This window comes from Peromyscus maniculatus, chromosome 7 (assembly GCF_049852395.1).
Source record: "Peromyscus maniculatus bairdii isolate BWxNUB_F1_BW_parent chromosome 7, HU_Pman_BW_mat_3.1, whole genome shotgun sequence".
NCBI lineage: Eukaryota > Metazoa > Chordata > Mammalia > Rodentia > Cricetidae > Peromyscus > Peromyscus maniculatus.
The window spans coordinates 121904851-121918292 of record NC_134858.1 but is presented as its reverse complement, the minus strand read 5'-3'; the positions used below and the strand labels follow the sequence as shown (position 1 = coordinate 121918292).

General features: G+C 40.8%; 1 protein-coding gene across 2 annotated transcripts in view; it reads left to right on the top strand.

Moving 5' to 3' along the window:
• Positions 1 to 9433, top strand: part of LOC102922301 (C-C chemokine receptor type 1) — a 32072-nt gene extending 22639 nt beyond the window's left edge. The window contains exon 2 of one of the 2 annotated variants that reach the window (XM_076577454.1): positions 5040 to 9433. In XM_076577454.1, coding sequence (XP_076433569.1) covers positions 5099 to 6166 — 1068 coding nt within the window. In that variant the 5' untranslated portion in view covers positions 5040 to 5098 and the 3' untranslated portion in view covers positions 6167 to 9433. The remainder of the gene's footprint in view (positions 1 to 5039) is intronic. The other variant, XM_006990782.3, reaches the window with a different exon arrangement.
• The last annotated feature ends 4009 nt before the right edge of the window (positions 9434 to 13442 follow it).

Genomic DNA, 13442 nt, shown 5'->3' with positions numbered 1-13442 from the left:
GGTACTAGCAAATGCATATTTTGCTTTTCCTTCCATGGGTAGGGAAAAGGTGGAACAGCTACAGATTTTTCAAAGAACAAGAAACCGTTAGATTTTCATAGCCATTCCTTTCTGATCTTAAAGATTTCTACACACCACACAGCAAAAAAACTCTGGAATTCATAAACCACTGAGACCATGAACTTCTGGGATATAAGGAACAAAGGCCTGACATTACGATGTATGACAGCTCAGGGTTATTCAATCAAAAAGTCCTGGGTAGTGAGTTGATAGGAAATACACAAAACTGGCTTCTCCCTCAAATAGAGAGCCCTGGTTGGTAATGTTTGTTGATTTCTATGGTGGCCAGTTACAAGTTGTCCACATGCTGTGTGGACATGGAACAGATGCACACAATTGAATCTTACGAGCCACAACAAACATCTGGCATCATCTGGGCCTGGATACTTCTTATCATCTCTTCCCAGGCACTTCACAAATGAGCAAGCTACAGGACACTATTAATGGAAGATTCCAGCATCTAGAGGTATACCTGAGCACTGTGAAAGGGCCCTGGGGCAGACTTCTACAAGCAGCTATTCACAGGCATGGGAGAATCAGTGATAGCATGGGCCTTCTGTTTCTCCTCCAGCCTCAGCCAGGGTCATGTCTCCTTAGCAGCAGTGTGCACTGGAACTGTTGCAACCTAACAACTTAGAGAGAGCAGATAAAGCTGGGGTCCCTCAGTAGGCAGGTGGTGCTGAATATGGCACCTGACAGTGCTGAACTCAACCTGCCTTCACCTTGCGAGAATGCACAAAGATCTGGGCTCCTGAGAACCACTTTGCCCAAGATGATACTGCTCCCCAACTTTTGTTTACTCTGCTATAAATCTGCCAACCTAGCTAGAAGTCCTGATTGCCAAGCTGAGTGTCTTCCCCGTTCAGCACCAGCAGGAGCAGCAGAAAGCAGAAATCTCTGCCTCAGTCATCCCTGACTGCCAGCTGAGTTTCCCCATTGAGGGCTGACAGTGAAGAGGTGAAGGGGGGACCACAGAGACAGAGCTGATAGGAAATGAAGGGACCCCTCTTGACAAAAGGGAAGCAGAATAGTCTTTTCTTTTCTGTCATGTGCCTTAATGTCCAAAGACCACTGTTCAGGTGTGGATTTTATAATCAGGAAACATTCTCTAAGGACCCCAGAAGGGAGCAAAGTAGAAGCCCAGGGTGATTACAGGATTGATGGAACAGGTGCAGCATGCTTTACTGATAGGTATTCAGGTCAAATACTAAACTCTGATCAGTAACAACTTGCTGAAGTGTTTACTTATTTTCTAAGCTTTTAGGTTCTATTTGACATGTGCCACCTCTGCATATTTAAAGGATACAGGGGACATTTCAGTACATGTGCACAGCGTGTAATGGTCAGCCAGAGGAATGGGATGTCTCTGGGTACCTGGATACCTCGATAATCCTCTTTAGCTATTTTGAAATATTCAAGTAGGTGTTATCAACCACAGTCACCTTACTATATGTGCTATAGAGCATGAGACTAGTCTTGCTGTTCAGTTCAGGACTGTCATGTTTACTATCCTTTCTCCACCCTTCTCCCAAACTCTCCTCAGGCTCTGTAGCTACAACTTGACTTTCTAATTCTGTAAGCCCAGCTTTCTAGAGATTTCATGGCATGATTCATATGGAAGAACTGTCATTGACAATCAAGAAAAACCACTTTCTATGTTACCTAGAAGAAACCTAGTAGGGAGAGGAGGAATACAAACATTGTGGTCAGAATATCTGGTAATGACAGACTTTAGAGCAGGACCTCTACATGACAGCCAGGTCCCTGATATTCACTGTCTGGGGATGAAGGGACATTTTTCACATAGCTTCATAGCATCTTTGCAAGGTATGCATTCATTAATCTTCCTGGTTTCAGATTAGGAATTTAGGCTCAAAGAAACAGGTTAATTCATCCAAGGTCACAGAACTAGTATGTTACAACAAAGCCCATATCCCTTTTGGAGGATTCTTCAAAAAGCTAACTGTAAAGAATTCAAAATGTACACAATCATACATGGTGTGGAAGAAGTTTCTATAGTGGTAAGCTATCTATTGGGTCTTTTGTTTATCTCAAGGCAATCCAGGTTAAAAAAAATAATACCTCAGAGCTCATTGCATTAGAATCCCATCTTCCATCTAGCTCCTATGAGGTGTCACCTTTTGGATCTCAGCATCTCTTCCTCCTTGAGCCCATTTTTCATTTCTGTCTCCAGGTCATGCCCTCCTTTTAGCCTTCTCATGGTGCTCACAGAAGGATACTGAGTTAACTGTAAAGCTACCTATACGAATAAAGGACATGTGATATGAATCAGCCTAAGTTAAACAACCAGCCTGGTACCTTGAGTCTCAATCTATAAAATGATAGGTTGTTCCAGTAGGAATTTGCTAGATTAGATATACTAATCTTGGCATAGAATGATGTAGCTAGAGTTTTCCTGCCTTACCCACAGTCAGGACAAATCTTTGTCACCCTCCAGTCCCACAGCCGCTCAGACCCAACCAAATAAACACAAAGACTTATATTGCTTACAAACTGTATGGCCATGGCAGGCTACTTGCTAACTGTTCTTATAGCTTAAATTAATCCATTTTCACAAATCTATACCCTGCCACACGGCTCGTGGCTTACCAGCATCTTCACATGCTGCTTGTCCTGGCAGCGGCTGGTAGTGACTCCTTCTGCCTTCCTGTTCTTTCTTTTCTCCTCTCTGTTAGTCCCACCTATACTTCCTGCCTGGCCACTGGTCAATCAGTGTTTTATTTATTGACCAATCAGAGCAACACATTTGCCATACAGAACATCCCACAGCACTTCCCCCCCCCCTTTTTTTTCAAAAAGGAAGGTTTTAACCTTAACAAAGTAAAATTACATATAATTTGGGAATTTGGGCATAGATTCTCTTACTACTTCCTGCTGGAGGGGGGCGCTGTATCTTGTGGGGACACAAAGAAAATTTTAGGATTATGGAATAGTCCATGCGGCTGTATTGTCTGAGCCAGTTGCCTTCAAACCATTCTGGATGTTGGATCATCTGGGCCATGGTGTCATCAGAGACCTTTCAGGGAGTCTTGGCTGGTCAAACCTGATGTATCTTAATCTGGAACAAATCCATAGCCTCTGGCTTTCTGTGGGAACAGAAGCAGAGTCTCCTTTCCAAAGAAACACATCCTTACATCCAAATTTTAAAGTCAAGGTATCTTTAAAATATACATATTGGTTTAACTCAACATCTCTTACGATCATGTGTTTTTCTGCAGTTAAAAATCCCAAAAACAACACAATCCAGATTCTCTGTGTAATATTCATCTTTACGTGGCTTATTTTTTATATTAATTTTATTGTCTCTTTAAAGACTTTATTTTTTAAAACTATGTATTTGTTTATATAACTGTATATATCACCTTTTTTGTCTCTTTCAAGCCTATGTATATTTTACACACATTGTAAACTATTACATCTGAATCTGTCTTATTGTGAATCTATTGCTTTAAACTGCAGCATTTGTAAGACTGACACAGCGCTATGGCTGCTGGCTTTGCCCACCTCAGCTTCCCAACATGGTGGTGGTACGTTTACCGCCAGCTCTGGGAGCTATCGTGGGTCTATGCTTTTATCCAAGCAGCGTGTAGCCCAGAAACCTCTTTTTTTGTTTTGTACTAGCAAAGGCTAAACCCACCATGCAGCTTAATGTGCCACTTGCAGAGGCCTCATTCCCGCCATACTGCAGGTCGAGCGCGCACGCACGCCAGGAACCCACAAGTAGCTCAAACCAGCAAGCTGATGCTCATTTGAGAGAGACAATTAGGAACCTATTTTTAGCTCTGTTTTAGAATCTTTTCTCAGGTTTTAAGTGGAAACTCTTGCCAACTCGTTGGGCACCATTTGTAGCTAGAGTTTTCCTGCCTTACCCACAGTCAGGACAAATCTTTGTCACCCACCAGTCCCACAGCCGCTCAGACCCAACCAAGTAAACACAAAGACTTATATTGTTTACAAACCGTATGGCCATGGCAGGCCTCTTGCTAACTGTTCTTATAGCTTGAATTAATCCATTTCCACAAATCTATACCCTGCCATGCAGCTTGTGGCTTACCAGCATCTTCACATGCTGCTTGTCCTGGCAGCGGCTGGCAGTGATTCCTTCTGCCTTCCTGTTCTTTCTTTTCTCCTCTCTGTTAGTCCCACCTATACTTCCTGCCTAGCCACTGGCCAATCAGTGTTTTATTTATTGACCAATTAGAGAAACACATTTACCATACAGAATATCCCATAGTCGAGTGATTTTTTTCATCAAAGAACATGCATTGTCTCATTACCAACTGAAGGTAGCATCTTCTAGTTTCTTCGACAACAAGGTAAATAATAATATTCTATAGCTATGAATGTTTTGTTCTTAGCCATGACTGTCCTCCTACCCAGAGCTTTCATGGAGACTCCAGTGGCAGAGCCAGCACTGTGATTAGAGGCAGGAGAATCAAATAATTTCAATGCTAGATTTGAACAACACACTCGTGTCTTTCTATCTTAGCTCTTAATCTGTGTCTTGTGCCACATTTCAGTAACTTGAGGCAATCTGGACCTCTGTGTCATCACTTTTAATGTCTTGCACCACACTATAGTATCCCATGCCAATGTGCACCTCTGATTCATCACTTCTAAATGAGATCAACTTGCCTCCTTAGTAGATGTTGAACATTAAGTCCAAATTCAACAGCTTGGGGTCACTTAGAAATCCTTGGTTAGAACAGCAAGGTAAGTCCTCTTATGTGTTTGAGCGATTGGCCTTCTTACACAGTCACTCTTGAAATAGTTAAATGAATTATTTGCACACTCATTTGTTTGTTCTGTGCCCCTCTTAGACTATAAGGTTCATGTGAGTAGAAAATGCAAGAGCTCCTTGCCCTCCATTTCATCCCTAGGATTTTGTAATTACTAAGCTTCAATGAGCAGTTTATTGGTTGAAGAAATGTAACCATTGTCTTGTCTTTGTTTCCCAGAACCCTCTCTCTTTAATAGAAAAGTAAATACAGAAGCCATTGTTCCTGACCAGTTCCTGATGGAGATTTCAGCTACCACAGAAGACTACTATACAGCCACAGAATTTGACTATGGAGACTCCACCCCATGCCAAAAGGCTGCTGTAAGAGCCTTAGGGGCTGGACTCCTACCACCCCTGTACTCCCTGGTGTTCATCATTGGAGTGATAGGCAATGTTCTGGTGGTTCTGGTGCTCATGCAGTACAGGAGGCTTCGAAGCATGACCAGCATCTACCTGTTCAACCTGGCCATCTCTGATCTGGTCTTTCTTTTCACTTTGCCTTTCTGGATTGACTACAAGCTGAAAGACAACTGGGTTTTTGGTGATGCCATGTGTAAGCTCCTCTCTGGGTTTTATTACCTGGGCTTATACAGTGAGATATTCTTTATCATCCTGCTGACGATTGACAGGTACCTGGCTATTGTTCATGCAGTGTTTGCCCTGAGGGCCCGGACTGTCACTTTTGGCATCGTCACTAGCATCATCACCTGGGTCCTAGCCATCTTGGCCTCCATTCCTGGCTTATACTTTTTCAAAGTCCAGTGGGAAGCCAATCACAATACCTGTAGTCCTCATTTCCCCTATGAGAGCCTGAAGCAGTGGAAGCGGTTTCAGGCTCTGAAGCTGAACCTCCTTGGGCTAATTTTGCCTCTGCTAGTCATGATCATCTGCTACACAGGGATCATCAGTATTCTGCAAAGACGACCCAGTGAGAAGAAGGCCAAAGCCGTGCGCCTGATATTTGCTATCACGCTTCTCTTCTTCCTCCTCTGGACCCCCTATAATCTGACTGTATTTGTTTCTGCTTTCCAAGATGTTCTATTCACCAATCCATGTGAGCAGAGCAAACAGCTGGACCTGGCCATGCAGGTGACTGAGGTGATTGCCTACACTCACTGCTGTGTCAACCCAGTCATTTACGTCTTTGTGGGTGAGCGGTTCCGGAAGTACCTCCGGCAGCTGTTTCGAAAACATATGGCTGTACCCCTGGCAAAATGGTTGCCCTCCCATTTTGTGGACCAACCAGAAAGGGCCAGTTCTATATCTCCATCCACAGGAGAGCATGAGCTCTCTGCTGGCTTCTGATTCAGACCCCTGGGTGTCAACCAAGGTCTAGGAGAGAGTGAGGAGATAGAACATGGCTCTCTAGGACAGATACCGGCAGCTGTCACAATGAGGATTCACAATCTTGTAGGGTGAGAGGAAACTTAAAGGTGGCTTAGGTATAAGTCATCTCTTTAATTTAACTTTCCTTGAATGTCTCTCTGTTGAAAAGTAGATGAATGAAAAAGTAGGATGTTCCAGAGACTAGGATAATGGATACCAATGAAGGGCTTGGGCCCAATAAGAATTAGGATCTGTGGACATTAACAAACAGAGCTGAACTAAACTTTTACTGAATCCCACCCCTAATGATGTGATATTCTAAACAAAATTCAAGAAAGTATTGTAATAGAAAAGAATTTTGTATACTTGTATATTGACATACATTATAAAGCATAAGATGTTATATTAAAAATTTAAACTGTAACAAACTGAAGTTAATTTATCCAGTTATTTTAAATAATTAGCAAAGATACAAATAGATTACAGAATAAATGCAATAGCATTAGTATACAAATACTGACTACAAGGAAATAACAATAAAAATACATAGTTCTTTTGGTTGCTAAAATTGGTGAAGAAATATTATTTCATTTTGTTAATGAAAATGTATAGTACAGAAGCAAATATGGCAAAAAACAGTCACAGGCATGTGGTTTGAAACAAATGTACATTAGTGAAGTATTTCTGAAAAACAATTTTAAAAGTTCAAAATTACTAAAAAGCTAAGTAGTCCATTTTATGGTAATATTAGCAGATACCAGTAAAATGGCATATCATTTAATTATTTCAGAAATATTATATGTTGGTCAATATGGCATATGACACAAACATTAATATTTTAAAGAATTTGTATTGATTTGGGAATATGTTCATAATATTATTAAATTAAAATGGAAATAAAAAGCTGGCAAGATGGCTCAGCTGGTAAAGGCACTTACCACCAAGCTTGACAACCTGAGTTCGATCTTAAGAACCCACATGGTGAAAGGAGAAAACTGACTCTAACAAATAGTCCTCTGATCTCCCTATGTACACACACACACACACACACACACACACAAATAAATTAATGTAAAAAAATAAAAATATGAGATTCATTCAGTTCACATTTTACATACAAAAAGAACAAAATAAAAGGATACACCAATCCATTTTCCCTTGCTATAATAAATTCCCTAAGGCTAGTACTTTATACATGATAAAGGTTTATCTAGCTTGAAACTTTGGAGGCTCAACATGACATCCACCTCTGCTCAGCTCCCATGATAGCTGCATCACTACATCACCACACAGGAAAGGCTTCATGACCATAGCTCAGGTGAGAAGGCAAAAATCACATAGAATGATAGGAAGCTGAAAAGCTAAAAAAGGCCCATCTCTTGTGGGAACCACCCAGGGTCCTCTGAGAATTCCCCGCCAAGAGTAATATTCCTGATAACATAATCATCACCCACTTGGCTCAGTGATATTAAAGGTCTTACACCCATATACTGAGAATCAAGTCACCAACATGAGTCCTTGAGAAGACAGCCAGTGATTATAGGTGTGGCAGAGTTTGATCCAACAGATAGATAATTGTGTAGTAAGCCACCACAGAACCTGAGACATGTTTCCATCTTTTCAACATAGCACAGCAGCCTTGGCTCCACTTTCTTCTAATCTCATATTAAATAGCTATTTTGGGGGCTGGAGAGATGGCTCAGTAGTTAAAAGTTCTTGCTGCTCTTGCAGAGGACCAAAGTTCTATTCTTAGCAACCACATCAGGCAGCTCACAACCACCTGTAACTCCAGTTTCAGAGAATTGAATATCTTCTTCCGGCCTCCCCTACTACATACAATGGTACACAGACAGACAAGCAGATACACACACACATATTTCTTATTTTAATTTAAATAAATAAATAGCTATCTTGCGTATGCTGTTCTGGAATCCCAGGAAAGGAACTCTGGGGAATGTAGTTCTAATTGAATTAGATTGATATACAAACCTTCCACAATGAATGATGTTTATTTTCTATCCACTTCTCAACACTGTCCAACTTTCAACACAGCAATTCATAAGGAAAACCACTCTTTGTGAATAAAAAGAAAGAAAGAATGAAATGAAAGAAAGATAAAAGGAGAAAGGGAGAAAGTTAAGGAGGAAAGAGAGGAGAGATGAAATGACAAACAGGTTTTTCTCAGAAGAAAACACAACATGATCATTCCAAGATGAGGGTATGATATGAACAAATCCTAGCAGCATGACACCCTTGGGTTATGGCACAAAGTTTGGTATAATCCCCACAGTGTATAGAGGAGCCTGGGTGCTAGGGAATGCAGAATGGGTTGAAAAGGTGGACCATTGGCCTGGCAGGAGGTCATAATAGACAGAGTCTGAATTTCCTGGTTGACTTACAACACACATTGAACACAAGCTTTAAAAGGACAGGTGTTGGGCTGGAGGTCTCTGCATCTGCTTCCCTCAGTCACTGGATGTAGGTTCTATGATGACAATTAGGATAGATACCAATCTGAGTACAGGGGAAGGCTAGTTCAAGCACCCTCTCCACCATTGCTGTGAGTCTTAGCTGGGGACAATCTTGTGAGTTCCTGGGGTTTTCTCTAGCTGCAGATTTCTCCCCATCCCCTTAATGGTACTTTCTGTCAAGATATCTTTTTCACTGTTCTCCCTTCCCGTTTCTCCCCCATGTTTCCACCTCCCATGCCCTCCTATCCCCCCTCTATTCTCCCCTCCCAGTTTACCCAGGAGATCTTAGCCTTTTCCCCTTCCTGGGGTGATCCATGTGTGTCTCTCTTAGTGTCTTCTTTACCTAGCTTCTCTGGGGGTTGTGCATTGTAGCCTTGTTTTCCTTTGCTTTGTGTCTAATATTCACTTATGAGTGAGTATATACCATGTCCTGGAGCTCAGCTGAAGAGAGGGAGGAAGGATTATAAGGGCAAGGGGGGTCAGAATCATGATGGGAAAAACCACAGAAATAGCTGACCCAAGCTAATGGGAACTCATGGACTCTGAACTGACAGCTGGGGAGCCTGCATGGTACCAAACTAGACCCTCTGAATGTGGGTGACAGTTGTGTGGCTTGTGTTTGTGGGCCCTCTGGCAATGGGACTAGGACTTATCCCAGGTACAGGAACTGGCTTTTTAGAGCCCATTCCTTATGGTGTGATGCCTTACTTAGCCTTGATGCAGGGGGGAGGGGTTAGGTTCAGCCCCAACTTGGTATGCCAGCTTGTGTAGACTATCCAAGGGAGGTCTTACCCTCTATGAAGAGAGGATGGGGTGGGGTGGGGGTAGGTGAGGGGAGTGGGAGAAGAGGAGGGAGGGGTAACAGAGGTTGGTATATAAAAGGAAAGAAAAAATTTAAATAAAAAATTATAAAAAATAAAAATAAAGGACAGGTGTTTACAAGTCAAAGGACTGGAGTTGGCATTTTGATGTCTCTGAGTCTTCCTTTACAAATGGGTATTTAAAATAACAGTAGTTATAAAGACATTGAATAAAGGTCCTATCAAGTAGAGACAGGAAGTCAAACCAAACTGCCCCTCAGGACTCCTTTCACTATTCACAGTTTTGCTCATTTCCCTGCCCTTACCTCTTCCCACTTTGTAACAAAGTGGGAAGTTATTTAAAGCTATGCACGCCCATAGCTGCACGTACATTCTAATACTATTTCTTAAACACATCTTCCCCAGGACTGAAAGGGAAACTCAGGTTCATTTCTCTGAGTCAGTGCCACAAATCTGTGTCTTCAGTCCCATGCATTGCTCTGATTCCTTCAGGAAGCAGCACTTGATATCATTTGGGTGCCTGTGGAGACAAATATTTTGCTCTTTGGCATTTTCTTAATTTCATATTTGATTCACAAACAGGAAGAAAAATAAGGGAAGGCGAGTCACCTTTGTAATTTAAATTTTGAATCAGTCTATGTGAAATTACAAAAGTTTGAGCAAGTTTTACTTCTCTTATCAAATATTTTTATTTTCTACCAGAAAAATGTTTCTACCAGAAAACAACGCTGAGCATTATCCTGAAAGTAATGTCCTGAAAGTAAATGTGATAGATGAAACTAAACCACAGAAAAGCTGCAGAGTCCATAACTATTTAAATATTTTAGGAGATCTAGAAACCCTGCAAAAGATCCACCTTCATTGGTAACAGGAGTAGATAGATTGCTTCTTTCCGTGCATGTTCTGCTCATTAAAAGTAAAAAGGGGGACAACACTAAGGATGTTAACTAAACAGATTCAGTATCCTGCTAGAGGCAGGATGAAGCAGTTCAAAACCAATGATGTGGCCTTTCCCACCTCCATGACTTGGCTTCCAGTGGGAGTTTGTAACTGAATGTGTTTTGAGTATTTATATGAGAGAAACTGACAAATACTCCAAATCAGGACCTTTTTTGGAAAGTCAGTGTCTTACCAGTGTCACATTATTTGCAATATCCTCATTAAATGAAGTATTAACCTACTATCAGTAATAACATAGAAAATCATTACATAATCGTTACATGTATACACAAAGATGAACTTGGACCATCACTTATATCATACACAAGAATTAACTCAAAACAAGTCATAGCTTTTGCTTGCTTTTGGGACCCTTTTCCTCTGACTAGATTGCCTAGTCCAGCCTTGCTATGAGGGTTCATGCCTAGTCATATTGTAACTTGTTGCATCATGTTCAGTTGATATCCCTGGGAGGCCTGCTCTTTTTTGAAGGGAAACAGAGGAGGAGTGGGTCTGGGTGACAGGGAAGATCCAGAGCAGGGGTACTGGGAGGAATGGAGGGAGGAGAAACTGCGGTCAGGATGTAATACATGAGAGAAGAATTTTTAAAAGAGGGGGAAAAGAAAACAAATAAAATAAAAATGAGTAATAGATTATTTAAATGTAAAAGTTAAACAATAAAACTTTTAGAAGAAAACATTTAAGCAAAATTTTAAGACTTTAGGCTAGGCAAAGTTTTCATGTGTGTGCATGCATGTTTCATGTGTGTTCATATGTATATGCGTACACATGTTTGGGAAGGTTTATGTGTGTGCATGTGCATGGAAGTGAGAGGACAACCTCAGGTGTCATTTCTAACAAACCCTCCATTTTATTTTGAGATAGGATCTCTCACTGGTGCTGAACTTCCCAATTAAGAAAATGAGTCCCTGGGATTACAAGTACATGCCACCAAACCTATATTTTTTTTTTAAAGATGGCTGATGAAAATCAGACTCAGGTCCTCATGCTTTCAAAGCAAGCATTTCACAAGCTGAATGACATGCACATATCTTTAAATGTTTGTTTAAAGATTTGTTAAAAAAGAAAAAAAACAGGAGGCCACACCAGTCAGAAGAACATATGAATAACACACTTGCCAGCAGAACTGCCCAACTCCCTAGATTCTGTTCTTAAAGACCCATTCCAGCACTCAAGCTGTCCCACATCATCATCCTCCCCACCACCAGCCCTTCTACCCCCTCCAGCAACTTCACCTGCTCAGAGGCAGGCCACACCAATCAGAAGAACAGAGACTCCCTGCTGCAACAAAGGCCAAGCTAACCACAAGAAGGCTAGCCACCAACTTGGACAGACACCCTACTTGATCAGAGGTCATGCCAGCCACCAGAAAGCCACAAAGACTAGGAGGCCAAATGGGAAACAGAAAGCAAGGAACAGAACACCCATCCAACAGAGACAAACTCATAAATCTGGACCTAGACCTAATCATCCCAAACCCAGATGCCTAAACACCAGTGTAAGAATACAGTCAACAACAGCCAGGGCAATATGACACCAGCAGAGCCCAGCTATCCTACAATAGCAAGACCTGAATATTCCAATGCAGCCAAAGCACGAGGAAAAGAAAACAACCTGAAAAACAATTCTATGAAGATGATAGAGGTTCTTAAAGAGGAAATGAAAAAACTCCCTTAAAGAAATTGAGGAAAAGAAAAACAAAAAATTGGAGGAAATCAATAAATCCCTAACAGAATGCCAAGAAAAGTAAACAAACAGGTGAAGGAAACAATTCAAGACTTGAAAATGTGAAAATCAAAATAGAAGCAATAAAGAAAACACAAACTAAGGGAATACTAGAAACAGAAAATCTGTGTAAGCAAACAGAAACTACAGATGTGAGCAGCACCAACAGAATACAAGAGATAGAAGACAGAAACTCAGACATTGAAGATTTGACAGAAGAAATATATTCATTGGTCAAAGAAAATGTTAAATCTAAAAACCTCCTAACACAAAACATTCAGGAAATCTGGGACGCTATGAAAACAAACAAACAAACTAAGAATAATAGGAATAGAAGAAGGAGAAGAATCCCAGCTCAAAAATCCAGAAAATATATTTAACAAAATCACAGAAAAAAATTTCCTAAACTAAAGGATATGCCTATAGAGGTACAAGAAGCTTAGAGAATTCCAAATAGATTGGATCAGAAAGAAAGTCACTGCACCACATAGTAATCAAAACACGAACCATACAAAGCAAAGTAAGAATATTAAAAGCTGCAAGGGGACAAGGCCAAGTAACATAAAATAGTAGAGCTATTAGAATTACACCTGACTTCTCAATGGAGACACTAAAAGTCAGAAGGACCTGAACAGGTAGGTGTCTTGGAGACTCTAAGAGACCACAGATGCCAGCCTAGACACTATACTCAGCAAAACTCTCAATCACCATAGATAGAGAAAACAAGGTATTTCATAACAAAGTCAAATTTAAACAATATCTAGCCAAAATCCAGCCCTACAGAAGGTACTAGAAGGAAAAGTCCAACCCAAGGAAGTTAACTACACTTATGAAAATACAGGTAATAAATAATCTCACACCAAGAAAACCCAAAGAAGGGAGACACACACACAAACACACACACACACACACACACACACACACACACACACGCATGCACTACCATCAACAAAATAACAGGAATTAACAATCATTGGTCATTAATGTCTCTCAATATCAATGGAGTTAATTACCCAATAAAAAGACACAGGCTAATAGAATGGATATGAAAATAGGATCCATCCTTCTGCTGCTTACAAGAAACACACCTCTATATCAAAGAAAGACATTGTCTTGGAGTAAAGGATTGGAAAAAAGGTTTTCCAAGCAAATGGACCTAAGAAGCAAGCTGGTGTAGATATCCCAATATCTAACAAAATAGGCTTCAAATCAAAATTAATCAAAAGAGATGGAGAAGGACAGTTTATATTCATCAAAGGAAAAATCCACCAAGAGAAC